General features: G+C 38.8%; 2 protein-coding genes across 2 annotated transcripts; both read left to right on the forward strand.

The window, feature by feature from the left end:
- Positions 1-754: 754 nt before the first annotated feature.
- LOC145767242 (uncharacterized) lies at positions 755-4,419 on the forward strand. The gene is given in 2 exon segments (XM_082579030.1): positions 755-1,292; positions 1,295-4,419. Coding segments are annotated over 2 exon segments (2,130 nt in total). The 5' UTR covers positions 755-1,000; the 3' UTR covers positions 3,133-4,419.
- Positions 4,420-12,787: 8,368 nt separating this feature from the next.
- On the forward strand, positions 12,788-13,228 carry LOC145766049 (general transcription factor II-I repeat domain-containing protein 2B-like). Its single transcript, XM_082577703.1, has one exon. It carries the CDS (start codon positions 12,788-12,790, stop codon positions 13,226-13,228), a length of 441 nt encoding a protein of 146 aa, XP_082433829.1.
- The last annotated feature ends 7,154 nt before the right edge of the window (positions 13,229-20,382 follow it).

A 20,382-nucleotide genomic window follows, 5' to 3' on the forward strand; every position in this document is an offset into this window, starting at 1 on the left:
ACTCAATGGGTAGTGACGCTGAACAAGATTGCCAAACCTTTTTTACATTTCCAGCTCAATTGCCACTACAAAGTAGCCAAACATTATAACATTTGCATAAATTAAAGTCAAAAACGAAATTTCAGCTGGGAAGGGCATCTATTTTGTGAAATTAGATTTGAAATAAAACGAAATCAATTCGCAAAAACCGCGACAGCAAAAACTTTCCCTTGAGTCCGAAACAAAACTAACCCAATTTTTCTGAAAAACCGCTGAACTGATGCTGAGGGACAGAACACGGACCATATAATCAACCGTTACATCATCTTCCGTCTACCAAATAAAAACAGAAGATCTTCGCTTTTGTAAATGATGAGAGCAAAGATTATCTCATCTTCGCTAGCTCTCCCATTGGTATCGTCTGGGGGAAACAACGATAACCCGTTGAGATATAGGCCTAGTACGATAAATTAGTAAGATAGGACGATATATTCTTGTTCGAAAGGCTGTTTGTTTGTCGTATCCAGGCTTATACCCGGTGTACTTGCTAAGTTGAAGCACTTGCTGAGTTGTCCGAGTGGTCCGACGACCTTTGCTTACTTACGTGGTTAAAAGGCTTACGTTCTTATCATATGACAACTTTAATCTTATGTTTTTAGAAATGGGTGGTACTCTAAGAAAAGAAATAGAATTAGCTAAAGAATTACAAAGATTATGTGACGACGATGGGAAAGAACTCTATACAAAGTCTGCCGACATCTTACATCAGTTTGGACTTTTGTATAAAGCCAAGAGCCAAGACGAAGATGGTACAGTGGTGGATAAAGTATGTTTAATACAGAGTGCAGTTTTTCTCAACGCTGCCATAGTACGAAAAGATCTTATTGGAAAGCAGTCTTCTGAAAAAGTCAAAAAAGATCTGGAAGATCTTTGTTCTTTGGTTCTTCGGCTGGCCAATGCTGAAAAGCAAGAAGTTAATTTGATTGCTCTATCTAAAAAAGTGCGTTTGAAAGTGAAAGCAATGAGATATTTCGCCAATTTAACGCTCGCCAAACTGGATAAAATTTCTTCTGACATAGATGATGGTGAAAGAGCGCATTTAGAGAAAAAACATGTGCCACTTATAAAAGGTCTTCAAGAAAAAATTTCTGAGAAATATACTGAGGTCATGCACAGTGTATCTGAAGAAGTCATAAAAATTATGGGAAAACCCCCATGCAGTTATTGCGTAGCAGGAATGGGTTCTCTTTCTAGAAAAGAAATAACGCCTTACTCTGATTTTGAGCATTGCATATTACTTCAAGAAGGAATTCAAAAGGACAAAGAAAAGTATAAAAAATACTGGAATACTTTCGATGGTATTCTGTGATTTTTCAAATTATTGTTGTCAATCTGAAAGAAACTATTGTCAAAAGCGTCTCTATTCCATTACTCAACGACGAACTGCTGAGTGGTTTTAATTGGTTTTATGACGCTCACACTACCTGTGGAATAAAGTTTGATGGAATGCAACTTCACGCTTGCAAATTCCCACTCGGAAGAAAGCGAAAAACTGCTCGTAGGCCAGACACAACGGAACTAATTAAACCAGTTTCTGAAATGGCAACATACCTAGAAAAAGATACAGACTTAAAAAATGGTTATCATCTTGCTGATGTGTTGTCAAGCACTTGCTTTGTATCTGGATGTAGAGAAATCCTTGATCAGTTCCAGGCTAAAGTTCGTGAAACTTTGAACGTGCAGAAAAAGTTTATTCAGGAGCAAGTTACGCAACAGATCAAACAGAACTTAAAGCTATTTGATGCAGTCGATTACGTAACAAATTTAAAGTTTTCCCGCCATTGTGACATCAAACGCGTAATTTACCGTACAACTACCATTTTCATCCCGGCTTTAGGTAGGCTGCATGGTGTGGACAAAACATCGTGTTTTGATATAATTGACTGTTTAAGGAAAAGAAAGATCATCAACGAACACACCTCTGAAAGCCTTTTAAATGCAATTGCATTAGCCTGTGAGACGCGGTTGAAAGTTTATTTATCCTGTAAGGGACAAGACGACCTGGTCGGAGAAAGAAATTTCAGATTTGATGACATGCAAACCCCGCAACAACTGATGAAGCTGGTGGGACAGCAATCACTTGTTGATTATTTTGCAACAGTGACCAGTTTACAAACAGCTTTGGAAAAAGACGATCTAATGAATTTCCAATATGAGAAGTGCCCAATTTGGGATAGACTGGATATTATTTCGTACCTTGATTGCCGAAATGAAATGCTCCGCGAATGGAACAAATTTTTAAAAAGTGGAGAAGTTGCAACCAAAGAAGAGAAGTTAAAATTTGCAGCAGAAGTAGCGTTGATCTATAAGAGAAATGGTGAAGGAGAGAAAGGTTTAGAGTTACTTTCTGATGTTAATGAAGAGGCGATATCTGACGCGGAGTTGAAACTTCTTGTCGATCAAATCAAAACCGAGTGCTTCCTGACCACCCAACAATACGCAAAAGCGATGAAATTGTCAAGACAAGTCATTGCAAGTTTTGAATGGCTCAATATAGATCTTGATTTAAGATATGCTCATTTACATTGTACATTTTACTATATTGGGGAATGCGAACGTCATTATGGAATGCTAGTCAACGCTATAAAGTCGTATCAGAATGCATTGGTCTACAGAAAACTTTTGGATTTTGCTCCAATGGCTGCAGATTGTTACCGCGGCATTGGAAGCTCTCTCTTGTTACTTGAAAGATTACCAGAGGCGTTAGAGAATGCTTCAAAAGCGGTTGCTTTATGTCGTAATTCTGACGTTGCTGTGCTATTGGAATGTGGATGCTATAGCTTGCTTGGTGCATGTTACTTTGAAAGCAGAGAGCTCCACAAAGCGTTGTGGTGTGGCCTTGAAGAACTGAAGCTTCGATTAGCATTTGTTCCGAAGCAGCAGCATTACGATAACCAAGAGATTTGCGATCTCGTTAAAACCGTTTGCCACCTGGCTAGCACTATAATTCTTTTCTATTTGTACTTTACGATTGTTTTCTTTCCACGCATTCGTCGCATCACATCATTGCGACGTCTTCCAACAGGTTGCTGGGTGTGGTTCAGAGGTCAAAGGTCGAAACCTAAGCGCTATTTAACCAAGTATTACCCATGAGTGCTTGAATGGCTGATAAACATCGCATTTGCAAAAACGTTTTATTACGTTTTGTGATTGAAGAAGGACAGGGAACAATATTGTGACCTTGAACGAACAACAATGCTTTGATCAAAGTATGTGGTGATGATTTAACATATTGTGTAATAATTGTTATGAATGCCATTCACAGTGTATCTACTGCACTGATAAGGCCTTTAGATCGAAACAGTGCGTCACTGTCTGCAGTTATATGTAAGCTATGTAATAGTATGTATATCATTGTTCTTTCTGAATAAGAATACTGCACCATTTCGTTAAGAATATCATTTCCTGAATACCATGTTCTATTTGAATAAGTGTTTCGCCTGATGATTGGTAGCCTATCTAACATGAAACTGTAAATTTTTATGTAATTGTTTCAGCTCTGCTTGCTGAATTCAGCAGTTATTTGCAATTGCTACAGTTTTATCCTTGGAATAAACGATTATGTATACTACTATCAGGGATGTCCAACCTTTTATTATAGTGGGCCGCATTGTCATTTGAAATAAATCAATGGGCCACAGGACATATTAAATTTCAAGAAAAATAGGTACATAAACAAACAATTAAAAACCATTAATTTCACCTTTTAAAATAGGAACAAATAACACACACATAGAAAGAAACAAAAATTTATTTCTACAATACAAAGTCAATGAGATTTTTGACATTGTTTTCCAGCTAAGAGGTTATCAACATTTGCATTAAAGGACGTTGTCTTGATTCTTAGGATGTTTACTAAGTGTTTGTCGGTCAGTCTGTTTCTTTCTGCAGTTTTGATGTTTTTCATGGATAAAAATAACTGCCCGCAACAATATGTGCTGCCCCACATAAACAATAATTTTCTAAACAAATTAACTAACTTAATAAATTCATTACATGAATGTAATTCTTTATACATAACAGTATACTTTTCATAGTTTAGAGACCTGTCTTGAGCTCTTTCAGATAGACTACGAAAATGTACAATTTCGTCAGCTTTCAGTTGTGCTATGAAAAGTTTTAATTTCCTGGTAAAGCTACTTATTCACTCAAACATTGAACTACACAACTGACCTTTCTCTTGTAAATGCAAATTGAGCTCAGCTAGCACTTCTGTGAGGTCAACTAAGAAAGACAAATCATTCAACCATTCTTCATTTTCTATAAAGTTTAAATTTTGTTTCTTTTTCTCCATGAAGTTCAAAATACTACTTGGAGTGAAAATGACTAGAGGGCCGCACAAAAATCTCAGGTGGGCCGCAGGTTGGACATCCCTGCACTATACCATTAAAGGTAAAGGTGAGTCTCATACTTGAATCAAAGCATCGGGGGATGAGAAGATAAGGTTCTCATTATACTAAGCCGTCGGCACCAAGGAGAATAGGGTGGCCAGTTCCTTTCTCTCGGCCGCTGTGCGGTGCGACAAAATATAGAAAAAAAAGCACAGAGTATCACACTAAGTTGATAAAAGCAAGTTTGTCTGAGAGCTTTCGTCACACCTGTGTGGCTTCGTCAGTAGGCTACATGTCTTCACCATATAGTAAAGTTATGCAAGTACAAAAGGTCACACGAAAAGCTTGCGAGAATTGGTTCCAAGATTTCACAGAAGTCTTGTTAATTACGCATCATTTTGTCAAAAGAAAAACTCATCGGCTCACATTGAAGCAGGATTATTTTACATTAGGCTATATCAATTACAAAGCTTTGGTAGAGAGTTTGCTTTGTTGAACCATAGACAAACGAAACAAAGTAACTTTAGCCGGTTTAACATGTTTTATTACAAAGAGATATAACTTAAACCCAACTTAACCCCAAACCAACCAGTCGGCAGCAGTGGCCGAGTGGTTAGCGCGTTGGGCTCGCAGTCGAGAGCCTGCATGTTCGACTCCAGCCACCCGCACTTGCTGTTGTTTCTCTGGGCAAGAAACTTTACGATAATTGCCTCTATCCAGTGATCAATTTCGAGTAAAGGCTACCAAATTTAAGTCATAAGTAGAGTAGACAACCGGAAACAGACATTGCCGTGGGTCATAGCGCTAAAGTCCGCTTTCCCGCAATGCAGAATAAAGATAAGAAAAAGAAACTTTAATAACCAAAAGTGCAATTAAAGAGCACATCCCCTCTTGTGTAACGTGCACTGACAATGTCTCGATCGACCTATTTAAAATCATCTCTCGAGGCAGATCTGAATTTCAGCATGAGATCATGAAACTCTTAAGAATCAGACGTAATAAATCGTCTCTCAATTGCCTGTGGCTCATCGTTCTTTTGTGTTCTAATTGTTTGTCACATCCCTGTACTTCACACCTCATGTGATCTGCTTCCCGTCGTATAATTTACTCGTAGCCTAATCATTCTTGTATCACTTGTTAGGTTTGTGCTTTTCAGTCCGGAGTGTCGTTACACTTATAGTGCATAGTCAGATTTATCTTATAACTTTTATTTTATGTATATTATTGCAGATTTAAGTAATCCCTGATGAGGACACACGTACGTGTCAAAAACGTTTGAGTTGATTTTTTAATTATGTTATATCTGTTTGTAATAAAACATGTTAAACCCGCTAAAGTTGCATTGTTATGTTTGTCCATTATATCAATTGTTTCAATTATTTCCCATTCGAAGAACAATGATAATAGCCTACTTTATTAGCGGCAGATATTAGCGATGAGTCAATTGTTCTGCTGAGTCAACTAATCTGACTCTCCTCTTCCGGAGGAAATTTTCAAGTCAATCTTGCAAGTTGCAACTATTTCTTTGCAATCAGGTTTTTGTAGAAAAGTCCCATGCATTACTCAGCCGATAAAAATCAGTTATTTTTACTTTGATTTAACGTCAGTAGGCGTGGAACTACTGTATAAAATGGCTTTTCTGCAAGGCAACACTTCTTCCGTTGTGTAGGAAGTTTGCAAACAGTAAATTAAGTTATTGTAGCGTTGCACCGGTCTCTTCAGTGTAGCCTACTGTCATGAAACAGTTAATGATAATGTCAAACGGTAGTTTTATTTATTGTCGCTCTACAACAGCTAACTTAAGTCTTTTAGCGATAGGGCTCATTTTTATATCAGGTTTACGATGTCATCACATTATTACCCGATTACCTTCTGGCAGCCTCTGGCGGAAGCCCTAGCAAACAGTGGTGCCACGCGGCGTGGTGTGAACAATGGTCAAGCAGCACGTCCCCACTTCGCCAAGTATTCAGATCCCCGTCCGAAAACCAGCTGGGACATGGCCTCTCTAGACTTGCCTCATCAAGGCGTAACCGTTTGCTCACTGGTGTTGGACGCTATGGTGCAGACATGTTGCGCTGGGGCTTGGCAGAGAGTGCTGCTTGTGAGTGTGGCGAAATGCAGACGGCAGCCCACATTATCAAGGATTGCCGGCTATACAGACCACCCCATGGTATGGAAGGCCTAATTTCCATCGATGACGACACCAGGCAGTGGCTAATCAACGGATGCCCTGACATATAGCGACAACACGAGAGAAGATTACCCGACTTAACTTATTCTCACTGCGTTATGCAAGAAAGAACACAATCAGTGCCGTTTTAAAGTCGTTTGGTATCACCCAACCTGGAATCGATCTCAGATCTACAGAACTGGAGCTGAAGGCGAAACCACTCGACCAGACTTGGACAACTAGGGTTTTTCCGCTTTTTGAAATTAGATTAGAATTTAGAGCCATACAAGTTTTTACAAATTAGACTAGAATTAGAGCTACCCAAGTTTTCACAAATTAGAGTAGAATTTAAACTAGATTAGAATTAGTTTGACGCAGTTGTCCCATATCTTTTTTATTTGAATAATAACGCCCAATATGGCAACTTTGGATTCCAATGTTATTTCACCATCACAGCACCTAAACCGGTTGAGGCACTAAAGTTAGGTCTACTCTAAAAAAATCTAAAAAAAACAGTTTTTTTAAAACTTTTTTGGAAACTTTGAGATAGCTAGTTTAAGATTTGCGAAATTTTGAACTGGTAGGTTTAAGATTTGAGGCTAAAATAGGGTCTTGAAAGTGGGAACTCCTAGGCATCTTCCCCAGCAACGCCCATAGCAACAACTAGTGGCTGGCTTTGTCCATAACTTAGGAAGTTAGGATCATCATTTTGAAGCAAACTTTTGCTGTTACAGTCATCCAAGACTATTGAGTATTGACCACAGCTTTAGTTTTCATATTTAATTGATTATTACATCACTTTTGGGCAAGTTTCAGTCATCAAAAATAGGAAAAAAAAAACAAGTTCAATTTCGTGGTATTGCTGAACATGTAAAGTTGAATAAGTGGGTTGTAAGTCTGACAATGGTGGTATAGTGATGAAGTGTTCTGTAACACAAGCCCAGCCAGCAAGCCTATATGGGCCCCACATGGGGACCCATATGGGCTGATGTACGGGCCCCATGTGAGATGCCCATATGGGGCCCATACACATTGTGTCCGCGGGCATCACATTGCCCCCATATAGGCTGCCCATATTCATTTATGGGTTTCATGTGGGTTGCTCACACTCAACCCACAAATCTAATATGGGCTGCCCATATGTATATCAGGTATATAACTGCAGACAGATGCCAAAGTGCCAAACTGCAAGCAGTAAACTTTGCGCAATGCATAGCAAGGTGCCCCCAGCAGTGTTGCCAGATGCTGGAAGCTGCTTGGCACCAAAAAGTAACGAAAATTTCACCAGATTGCATACAATTTCACCAGATATTTAAAACACCCTAAATAAAGCAATTTCGCCTAAAAATACAAGTAGTTTTTGAGACATAAGACTAAAATGAAACGAATAATTATGCAAAACACATGTTTTGTCACATATTGCATACACGGATTATAACTGTAGCAGTCATAATTGTCAGTATAAACATCAAAAGTTCTTAACCAAAAAAGTTGTTATTTTTACTTTAAAAGCGGAAACTTTTACTGCCAGGGTTAAAATACACTCCAAGATGCAATAACATCTTGATGAAAAATTTGAAAGATTTTGGCATAGCCTATCCTGCTCAGGATATCCATGAAAATTAAATAAGTGGCCACTGTATGCATGTAGCCTATGTATAAGGTCACTGATGTTGATAAACTTTTAGTTTATGGGCAAAAAACAACCTCTTTCACTAATTTTAAATACAAAACTTGCCATTTTGGCCAGTTTTGGTAAAAAGAACTCTCCAAAAACCAGTGTCTCGCCACTGCCTGCAACCATGCCAGTGGCAAAAGCTACACGATTGCTGGTACAGTGCTGCTCTCAGATTCAAAAAATTGATTGAAGAGCGCAAATTGGTCACTCTGAACTTGCAACACACGCCATCACGCATGCGCAAACCTCTTGCAAAACGTTTTTTGTACGAGCAGAGATATTTTTGCTAAATATTTAAAAAAAATTTGGAAAAACTCGAGTGGGGAAAATTTCACCAGATTTCACCAAAACGTTGTTTGGTTCCAAGGTCAAAAAGGTTGGTACCAAAGACCTCTAAATTTCACCAGAATTTTTTTATTTGGTATCCTATTTCCCCATCTGGCAACGCTGGCCCCCAGTAAAGTGCTCAATCGGCGTAAGCCAAGAGCGTCAACTGCAGACAGTGCAAACGATGATGAACTGTTTTATTTTGATCAACAACGCACGAGTAGGTATATAGCTCCATGTGACATTTTCCTATTTGTGGTACGTAAGCACAAAAAATAGTACTACTGCTAACCTTGCCAAAGTGCTCCAACTGCAAGCAGTGAGCTTTGCGCAATGCATAGCAAGGTGCCTCCAGTAAGTTTGCTTGTTCAATTTCATTTTGTGTTTGTTTAAAAGATCAACAAAAGTCGTTTGAGACAACTAAAAAATCTCAAAGTCTAGACCAGTGGTCTTCAACCTTTTTTACAAAATCGCCCCTTTGTTGAAAGTGCGGGTCCAAATCGCCCCCTCAAACGAGGCCTCGAAATTAACGGCGGCCGTGGCCGCCGAAGGGTTCAGAAATGGCCACCGAAAGTAAGCTCTGCTCGGCCGCAGGTAACTCGAGAAGGATACAAGTAACTATCGAGGGCTTTGTATGCGTATTGCGAAAGCAAAACTCGTTTTCTTCTTATTTCCATCGGAGATTGGGCTCGTTAACGCGAAGCGCTGAAGCAGAAAACTTACGTTAATCATAGACGTTTTTGTTGCTGGCCGCCGGAATCGCTTGCCGTTCGGCCATACTGGTTGCCGGGTGGAAAAGTTAAGTTCGAGGACTGCGAAACGATTGCCGTTGTACAAAAGTTCATGTCGCTAAAAATTTACATACAAAACTTCAAATATCCCAACAATATAAATAAGCAAAAGCAAGCACATTTTATTGAAATACAACAGCTCGTGGAAGCTAATTAATGCAACCCTTGCGCCTGGTGCTTATTTGCAAGACTAGCAATAGCTGGGTGCAAGCCAGTCAGCTTAAGTCGAATTGCATTTCCTCCAGTCTTGTTCGTGTCAAGTTGGTTTCGGTATTTATTTCTCATGTGCAATACTTCACTAAAACCTTGTTCAACAATGTATGTCGAAGGAAAAGCCAATAAATACAACTTCACTTTTGCCCATAGTTCCGGAAATCGATCATTGCACTTGATCCAGAAATCTGCCCATCCATGTGCGAAAAAAATTGCTCTAGCTTCTTCGTCACTTTGCAAGTCGATAAGTAGTTCCTGCATGGCAGAATCACATTCGTTGACTGAGATGTTTGCAGTAAATGATTCTACCAGCCATGGAAAAACTTCAAGATCAAGCTGTTCCCGACAATTTTCACCAAATCAAACGTCATATAAAAACCGTTCAAGTCTACTGAATATTACGTCATGGAAATTCCTAAAACATGAGCCAAAATTGCACCAGCGTTCATAAGAATTGTGTCAAACCTGTTTGGGCCTGTTTAAACAGGAAATATTACATCAGCTTTAAACACCTGTTGGAATGACTTCATAATTGTCTTTCATTATTGCGTCACAGTACTGCATACGTGAATTTGAGATATTGCTATCTATTCTGGTCATTCGTAAAATGATTGTTTGAAAGTTGGCCGCACTTTTAACTGTTGGCTTAGTGCTTGCTAGCTGGACAAAGGTTCCGTCTTTTATCCAAGTAATCTGTTCTGTAGTGACAGTTTTTCAGTGGTGTAAGGCGTTGCACCCCCTCGTTTTCGATAGCCGTGGGCTAATTTTACAGAAATACACTGTTTGAAAAGAAGTTCAAGTGTGTGTTTCTTCGGTCATTATATACAGACGAACGGATTCGGGAACTTTATGTTAAAATTTTCCCAAGAAGAGATTATGGTTTACCGCTGTGACCACAAGCAGATCTTTAAATCGAGCGTACATGTCTTTTTGAACAGCTTTCAGGTGTTCAATGTAAATGAGCAAATGATTGTCTGTGACATCAACCAATACTTTTGGCAGTCGAGGAAAGTGATGGAATTCTCTTCTGTTCAGGGTTTGTTGGTAAAGCTCCAGCTTGCTCATTAGGCCACGTATTATTGTTTTGCATTGAACCAACGTCGCATTTCTACCTTGGAGTTTGTTGATTGCGCTGTTAATTTTCTCATAAAAATCTGCTAAATAACTGAACAAACCAAAAAGTAGTTTAAGGATCCAGAACGATCTTGATCGATAATTGCACTCGGCCTTACCAATCGCCCCCCTAAAAAGTAAAATCGCCCCCCAACTTCAAAAATTGTACAAATTGCCCCCGCAATGGCCAAAATCGCCCCCAGGGGGGCGATATCGCCCCCGTTGAAGAACACTGGTCTAGACAAATGCTGATCGAGGTGTATATCATATTAGTATGGGTTGCCCACAAACCTGTAAATCACTGTGTGGGTAGCCCATGGTCTGCCCATAAAAAATGTGGGCAGTCCATGGTCTGCGCATAAAAAATGTGGGCAGCCCATGGCCTGCCCATGAAAAATGTGGGTAGCCCATGGTCTGCCCATAAAAAATGTGGGCAGCCCATGGCCTGCCCATGAAAAATGTGGGTAGCCCATGATCTGCCCATAAAAAATGTGGGCTGCCCATGTTCTGCCCATAAAAAATGTGGGCAGCCCATGGTCTGCCCATAAACAAAGTGGGCAGCCCATGGTCTGCCCATAAACAAAGTGGGAAGCCCATCAATATTTCATGCTTAGCCCATGATCAATAATTTTATGTGGCTAAATTTCTTAAAATGCATTTATATGATCACGCATTTGAAGATTGGAAGTTTTATATTCCACCTTGTCATTTAGCAACACATTCTGCAAGAAAGCCCATATTGGGCGCATATGGCAAAAACAAAAAAACCCACATGCCCACAAGCCCATTAAAATAGTATATGGGGCCCATATGGGCTTGCTGGCTGGGAAGTGTAACCTTTCCTGTAACACCAGAAAGCAATCCAACAACAGAAGATCAAAGCCCTTTTTGCCATCCTTTTACTTCAGCAAAAAAATTGAGAAAGTGGCAAAATATCTGAATATTCAGAAATCTGCCAAACACTCGACAAGCTTTGACCTGACAAATCAAGAAAAAGAAGCTCTGACACATCCAAGGCCAGGAGAAAAGCATTAAAAGCACATAAAAAACATTAAAAGCAAAGAAAGAATTCCAAACCCAAGCAGAGGCAAAAGAAGGGTCTACTTATGATAAAAGAGGCTATTAATGTGTTGAAAATGTTTATTGTTGTTTTTCGTAAAATGTGATTTTGACCAAATACAAAATTTCCATCCCAGATATCTCTCTTATTTCTTTGCCAATCGCTTTCAAATTTTTAACACTATCAGACAGAGTAAACATGCAAAGCTTCTGGTCAAAGAATTTTGGAAATTTTATCCATGGTGTTGTCGGCACCAGTGCCGGTCTTTGGGGTGTGCAAACCGTGCGGTCGCACAGGGCCCGCAATTCACTCAAAAAATGCATTAATTTTTGTCATTTCCAATGGAAAAATTCAACAAAGGAATTAGCAACAAGAAAGCATAGAAACTCAACGGGTGCAACCTATTTCGTCCCTGAACATTTCGTACCTTGAAAAGATCAAGAAAAAAACAACAGAGCCGAAGTCGCTGATCGGAGTTGTCGCAAACATTTCAAAATTTCTCTCGATCTTTTCAGGGGACGAAATAGGTGGAAATCTGATTTTGTTACTCCAATTTCAGGGTACGAAATAGGTTGCATGCAGAATCAACATACAGACATAGCTTTATTTCGTAAAAATGCCTAAGAAAGCATGATCTTATCGTTTTGCTACGCCACCGGACAGCACCATTTTACAGTAATATTCATGCCCAAATTTTTGTTGAACATGCTCTCAGAATGCCCCAAATTCAAATTAATGTTTCAAAATTATCTGGGGAGCCCCCCCAGACGGGCCCCTCCCGCTGGGTGTTGATTTAGGCCAGAGGCGTGCAACATACGGCCCGCGGGCCAGAGCACGGCCCGCGGTACCCATTTACGTGGCCCGCACATTCTGCATCAAGTAGCCCATTATTTTTAAATACTTTTCACTGTTAGATCGGCGGATGTTGTTATTTGTTAACATATTGCCTCATTTCAAGCAAGACTACAACTCTTTCGATCTCAGTTGAGCAAAGCATCCCTGACTCACTTTTCTTGTCTGGAAAGTAGAAGCGTTCAAATTCAAGACTGTGAAAAATATGTTGGAATGGTTGAAAAGTTAACTTCGGCATTTGAAACTCGCTTTGAAGATTTTCGAAAACACAATGCCGACTTTCAACTTTTTGCTCATCCATTTGACCTGGATGTGGAAAATATTCCATCTAGCTTTCAAATAGAAATAATAGAATTGCAAGCAAACGTCGATCTCAAACAAGCCTACAATGAAAATGATTTGGTTACTTTTTACAGAAGCTACGTGTATGGAAATTACACAAATCTAGAAAATCACGCGAGAAAAATGATCTCTCTTTTCGGAAGCACATACTGCTGTGAACAGTTCTTTTCAAAAATGAAGCTGTTCAAGACAAAATGCAGGAATCAGCTTAGAGATGAGCACTTGTCAAGTCAACTTCGAGTTGCCACTTCTTCCGTCAAAGCTGACATATGCAAGATCTCTGGACAGAGAAGATACCAGACATCTCATTAATCACTCACTCAATGTGTAACTTGATTGTGTGTACTTTTCCATTAAATAAATTGTTCATATAAATTCATGTATTATTCGATAGACTGGCCCTCAGCATCATTATAATTCTACGTTGTGGCCCATTGCGATAAACAGTTGCACGCCCCTGATTTAGGCGAACACGCAGTCTGGCTTCGCCCGCCGACCGTCAAACCAGCCCCCTCCCCTTTCAAAATGCTTAGCTACGCTACTGAATTGGATCATTGTCGTTGGGGCCCGCAAAGCATATTCCGCACAGGGCCCGAAATACCCTAAGACCGGCACTGGTCGGCACCCATTTGTTTCATGGCCGAGAATCGAAAATTTAAAAAAATGCAACAATTTGAATAACTTTTTATTTTCTCAAAATATCTTCATTTCCGTACATAGAGCTCGAGTCTTGATACCTACAAACATTCTGTTAAAATTTGATTAAAATTCATTAAGTGGTAGCCTATTAGAAATATTTGTGTTTAAAATTTGTCTATTTTTCTTCACTTGGTGGCGGTTTGGGGAAAAACGGCTACATTTTCCTTTTTTTTTTTTTTTTTTTTTTTTTTTTAAATTATTTGATCTTCATGCATCATTTTAAAAATAAGAAATGGGTTGTATGTTGAGAAATCCACATACATAGCAAGTTTTGTAAATCCAATGAAACATCGAACCAATCAAAAGTTACCGGAACAGCGTGTCAACATCAGAAGTTGTAGGAAAAACACCCAAGCATTTCTTATATAAAGTAAATTAAGTCAACTTCTCGCCACCCAGTCCAGACTGACTTGGACAACTAGAATTTCTGTAGTCTTTCGAAATTAGATTAGAATTATAATTAGAGTAATTTAAGCTTTTACAAACTAGACTAGGATTAGATTTAGAGCTACCCAAGTTTTTACAAATTAGAGTAGAATTTAAGCTAGATCAGGCCCGTAATTGCGGGGGGGGCTTGAGGGGGCAATGCCCCCCCAAACTCAAAGTAAGAGATACATATTGTAGACTGAGCTAAAACGTTTACTTCAATTCTTCCCTTTATAAAATCACTCAACAACAATTATTTTGAGTAGCCTTCCCCTTCTAAAGTAGAATGCAGCGAGCGTTCATTTTCAGCAATGAAGCGTTTAAAAACTTGTTTAAAAACATCTATGTCTCATGACAGATTGTACAATTTATTGCTGTTGCATGTACACAAAGAGGAAGTCTCTAGCTTGAATGTAAACGATATACTGTATCAAGGGACTTCATCAATGCAAACTCTGCCAGGCAAGCTACATTTGGTTTTCCAAATGAGTAATCCCAGACCCAAGACTTTCTATATTTAATTTGTTTTGATTCTCATGTGTCACTTTGTACAATTATCTTGCTTGTAATTTTGTAGTTGTTATGTACTGGTAGGGTAATAGTTATAGGGTTATTCCAGACAGATTGCACGATAATGATTTTTAAATTTGGGTGAGTTTTTTTGGCAAGGCATCTCAGGTGAAAGCAATTACAATGGAGTAAGATGCTGGTTTTGGAAATATTGTCCATGAATATCTCTTAAAAACAAATCCATCAACATTGGTATTGGTATCAGCTTGGATAGCTTTTAGTGTTTTTTGACGTTTACTGCCGAATATGACACCCCAAAGGGGGTAAATTGGTTTGGTGGAGACCTGTACCAGACAAAGCCACGAGGGTCATTCCTGACAAAGTTGTGTGTTAAAAATATTGCATCTATTCTATTCGGCAATCATTTTGTCTGGAATTACCCATGTTTTGGCTGGAATTATCCCAATTATTCGAAATTACTGTTATCTAGCACCTTGTGACTTTATAACATATGCTGTGCCTTTGCCCAAAAAACCGCAAATTAGACTCATTGCAACTACGAATGTTATGTGCATAGCCTTTTACTTCGCAACAGCTTTTGAGCCCCCCCAAGCTAAAATGTATAATTACTGGCCTGAGCTAGATTAGAATTAGTCGGATGCAGTTGTCACATATCTTTTTTTAGTTGAATAAAAACGCCAATGTGGCAACTCGGGATCAAAGTGTCATTCCAACATCACAGCGCCAAAACCGCTTAGGCTAGGCTACGTCATAATATACATTGTAATGTCAGTGAATTAGTGAATTAATTGAATTTTTCATGACTTTGCTGCTCAAGGGATGGAATGACAATTTGATCTTGATCTTTTATTGCATTTTCTTTGTACGATATAACGTTGATAAGAGCGCAGCGCATATCCTTCATTTGTCAAAAAATACTATTGGACAAACTAAAATTTGTAGTAAAATTGGAGATTGGATAGGAACTACAATTAGAGCAAACAAGTTTTTATCGAATTGGATTAGAATTAGAATTATCGACATTTCGCTCTAATTTATCGAATTGGACAATTAGAATCATCTAGTCCAAGATTGCCATCCACAGCTTGGCGTAGAGAGTTAAGGCAGTGGTAGTTACTTCGATGAAGTGTGTTCGATTCCCACCCGAACCATGACTCTTTTTTCTTCTGTAGCTAATTACCAAACAAAGTTCAAAGCAGGATCAATTCTCTGGCTGAATGCTAGAAGGGTCACAATTGGACGGTAGTCACATTAAACATGTTTTCATTGGTTGAAGGTGTCATCGAGTCATGCAGGAAATTGTCCTGGCTAAGTGGTTACCACCAAAACCACTTAAGTCATAATAGACATTGTGATGTAAATTAATTGATCGAGTTTTTAATGACTTCGCTGCTATAATTAGCTCTGTCTTCAGCACGCATGCAGATGTATGCTTGCATTTCTTAACTAGTGAAATCGAGAAGAGAACGGCTCGGCAGAGATTAAATGAAGATTGTTGATCTGCGGTCACATTTTACAGAACATAACATCACAAACATATTTTTTGTAGCTATCAAGAACGACTTCAAAACGAGACGATGGTTAGATTTTTGTTTGGTACGACCTTGGGGCTCTTGTGCGTTTTAGTTTGTTGCGTCACAGCTGATGAGCGACCAGTTGTTCTTTCTTGCGGAGCAGATGGAAGAGGAGACAATGTAGCTCCGGTTGCTCGTCCTGGAAAACGTGGAGCGGATGGGATGAAAGGAGACATTGGTCCTCCCGGACCTAAAGGAGATTCTGCTTATGTGAGTTCATTGGAGGAATCCGTGAATAACTTAAGACAGAAAGTTGAAGAATTGCAAGCAAGTGTTCATTTGGCTGGAAATCGTAAGTTATACATGCACTTGCAAGTAGGCTACTTCTGTATTTAATAAATAATGTGTTAGAGACAAATCCGTTTTTACAAATAAAATCAAACGGAAATTTTTTACAAGACGTAACTCCAAATTTAATAAATCCAAGAAATTTTTCTCAAAACAGGGACTCTATTCGAAAAAACGATTCGATTATTTGGATGTAGGCTGCAAAGTTTATAGTCTGAACCGTAGGTAGCCTAAGCTTGCAATTCCTCTGAAGAGAATGGTTGAATAATACCTCCGTTAGATCCAACACTACCTATGTAAATTTTGCTTAACTCAACATTGAATGCTACCTGCCATCCCGTAGTTAAGGCTGTCGTTCTGCAACCTGAGATATCATTTTAGCAGAAAAGAAATACTAGGAATCTTTTAAACAATTCTGATATGGAATTCCAAAACTTGCTTCTTAGGTCTGACAGGTGTCATAATTTTGTGCTTTTTTGAACGTTTTTAAACCAATAAAGGTATTTGGTTTTATTACAAGTACAAAAATGATAATCCAACTGTTAAATATTATTCAAAAGTTGTTGATTCGTCATTTGTTTAACGCTCAGATAGCTATTATGTGTATGCTGCGTTTGATAAATTGTTTGTGTCTGAAAATTCTAATTTGCAGCTTTTCGGCACTATCAACTTCCACCGACTGAAATTACCTGGCCCCTTGCCAAAGCATATTGCGAGATCAAGGGTTTAAAACTTTGCTCTCGAGTGCAAATCTTCCGAAATGGTGATGTTCCTGCCATCATTGGAATCCAAAATGGCGACTCGTGGTCTCCAGTCAGGTTTGTTTTTTTCCTGTTTATTGTATGCTATGCTCTAAACTCTGTCGCTGATCAACTTATTCTAGAAATAACTTAACTAGTGAACTTAACTATTTCCTGCATGACTACTACCAATGAAATCTTTTCTTCTTTTCTTAACCCTGGTCGTGTGGTCGGTAGGCAGTAGGTAGTGCGGTCGTGAATAAAATTAACCATTGTCACAACAATATCTTATCAATATAAAAGCATATGGGCGTTTAAAACAAAAACTCTTCAAACATATTTCCAAATTCATTTTTAGTTTGGCTCAAATTTTTTGCTTCGATTTTGTAGTGAGTTGAGTTTCTCAGAGAATAATTTTTCTTTTTAGTTTTTAACTTTTAACATTTCTATATTCTGTCTTTATAAATGGCCAAAATGTCTACGCAGTGTACAAATAAACGTCATCCTCTTATGTGGTGCCGTGGCACATCGGAGAGGATGCCGCACCGGGACTACAGAGAAGGGGACTTCCGACTCAAAAACGGCATGGGCCTTAAGAGGGTTACTACCGCTCAAACGAAAATCGACAAAAGATAACATCTAAACGTCTTTCTGTTTCATGTAACAACTTTTAAGGGTACTCAGCACAAAATTGAGTAAGCTGTGGCTATATTTACACTATATAGTGTAATAATTACCTCAATAGTGTTGCCAGATAAAGGAATTCTGCCCTAGTTTGAGAAAAGTTTAAAGCTGTTGAAAACAAAAACTTGAATTTTGTAAGTTTTTTAGTCCTGGGCAAAGATGAAAATGCTAATCTTATTCCTAACTCTAACCCTTACCTTAACCCTTCCTAACTTTAATCCCAACTCTGGCAACACCTGATTGTAACCACGGCATTTAGTGTGGAAAAATAGCCACTTCCAATTGAGTATATGGTGAGGAAAAATATGCAAACACTGATAAAACGTAACTTTAGTATTATATATTTCACTATAACATTTAAAATCATAAGGCTACATAGAATCGCCAATACTATGAGACCGTATAGCCTATATTCATTTTTTTGAAAAATTAAACAAAGATGATTATAATACTGCCGCAACGCCAACATTGTTAGGCCTATGTGTTTCCGGAGGCTCCAGGTCCCCTGCTGCCACGGGCAAGCATATTAACCCTTGAAAGGGGGGTGTCACGACTGCCAAGTCGCTCATTGTTGCCTGGTTTCGGAGGATGTTTGAAGTACCTTGATTGGGGTAGGATCTCTACACAAACAGATAGAAAATAATGTAGTGCAGTCGAGCATCTGTAGGAGCACACAAACCTCCACGATCAGCTAACTCAAACAACTGGGAATATTCCTCTGGTACACAGTCTTGGATTTTATGTACATTTATAATCTTGCACAAGCAATTCTTTGCAAGCAGAGCACTTTCTTCGGTGAGATACACTAAGTCCAATGTATCCACTAACAAAGCACATAACATTAGCATCAACAATTCAACATCAGATAAATCATCTATGCTAACTACAACAAAGAAATCATCAAGCCATTTGAAAGAGGAAGCGTCTGAAATTTCCTGGGGAGATTGGTCAGAGGATACCAGGCAAGATGCTGATACCAAAGCTTGCTGTTGTAACAAACTTAAACAACAAACTTTTTTTCTGACTCGAGCAGCTGCTTAACTGACCTGAAGAAGTTACCTCCATTGGTTTGACAATACCAACCAAAGCGCGATTCAATAGGATCAGACATAAATTTTCTACTCAGGACATAATCAAATCCATGCTTCTCCTGGAGGTATTCAGCAAGTTTCGGAACTGCACACATGCTCTGAATACAAGCCGTAAACGTTTCAGTGGTAAGTCCATTATTGCTGGACTTTTTCCACTTCATAAATATATCCATTGCTTTCCAAAATGCAAGTTTTTGTTTTCAAGAGCTTTAAACTTTTCTCAAATTAGGGCAGAGTTCCTTGTCTGGCAACACTATTGAGGCTATTATTACACTATATAGTGTAAATATAGCCCCACCCTATTTATAAAGTCATTTCACTGTAATGGTTCTTAGTTGGATGAGTAAGAAAGCCTACCTGTTGCATACATGGTTGTCAAATTCACATGCAGTAGCCTATTTTGAATGTAATGAAAGTGAACACTTTCATCTTCAACAACTTTTATGTATCCCTCAGGCAAGATTGCGTCTTGCAGCTAAAGCAAAAAAGAATTAAAATCACATAGAGCATCACGTTGAAACAATGCAAGTTTTTGCTTTTCTATTCGTTCGTTTTCTTTGTCACGTCAAGAAGCAGTACCGGTACCAGATGTTGTTGGTCGAGACATAGAGTGTTTTTTGACAAATGCCTTGGCAGGTGAGGAAAAATAGATCTGGAACAGCATTTTCCTTTAGTCGCAACGTTGATACCCTTGGCGCCCAAGTGCTTCACACCGGATGCTACCTAATTCACACCATGAAAAGATCAAGAGAAAAAATAGCACAAAGCCGAAGTCGCTAATCGGAGTTTCCACAAACATTTTAAAGTTAGGGTTAGAGTTAGTGTTAACAAAAATTAGGGTCCAGGTTAGGGTTAACAAAAATTAAAAAAGCCAAAATAACACACGGATCGGAGTTTCCGCTTAACCCTAAGTTTAAAATGTTTGCGGAAACTCCATTTTGCGACTTCGGCTTTGTAGCGATCAAGGCTTTGTGCTATTTTTTCTCTCAATCTTTTCATGGTACGAATTGTTCATGGTACGAATTAGGTTGCACCCCTTCATGCCGACTCTATGTATTCTTCCCGAAAATGCTCTATGCACACTCTGTGCGAGTTAGTTAATGTCCAATCTTTATGCAGAATTGTTATAAACCATTTTATTTTCAACTCTTCATTCTTTGAAAAGACAAGCATTGAAATTTTGGCATCTGTCGGTTAGATTTGTGACCTGACTGGCATTGAGGTACCGTAGGCTACACAAAATGTATTACGGTAACCAACTAAATTGCTGATAATTGTGACAAAAAATGTACAAATATACAATAAAAACTGAAAAATATATATGTTTGCAGCAGGGCCTGATTAAGGCTCATGGGGGCCCGAGGCACAGCTAAGTTTAGGGGCCCCTGTTGGCAATCGCTTTCAAAGCAATGCCATGTAGTCTCTGCGAATGA

Source organism: Aplidium turbinatum, chromosome 3 (genome assembly GCF_918807975.1).
Source record: "Aplidium turbinatum chromosome 3, kaAplTurb1.1, whole genome shotgun sequence".
NCBI classification, from domain to species: domain Eukaryota; kingdom Metazoa; phylum Chordata; class Ascidiacea; order Aplousobranchia; family Polyclinidae; genus Aplidium; species Aplidium turbinatum.

Coding starts and splice junctions, on each gene's coding strand:
- LOC145766049 (XM_082577703.1), top strand. CDS start 12,788: ATGGTTGAAAAGTTAACTTCGGCATTTGAAACTCGCTTTGAAGATTTT.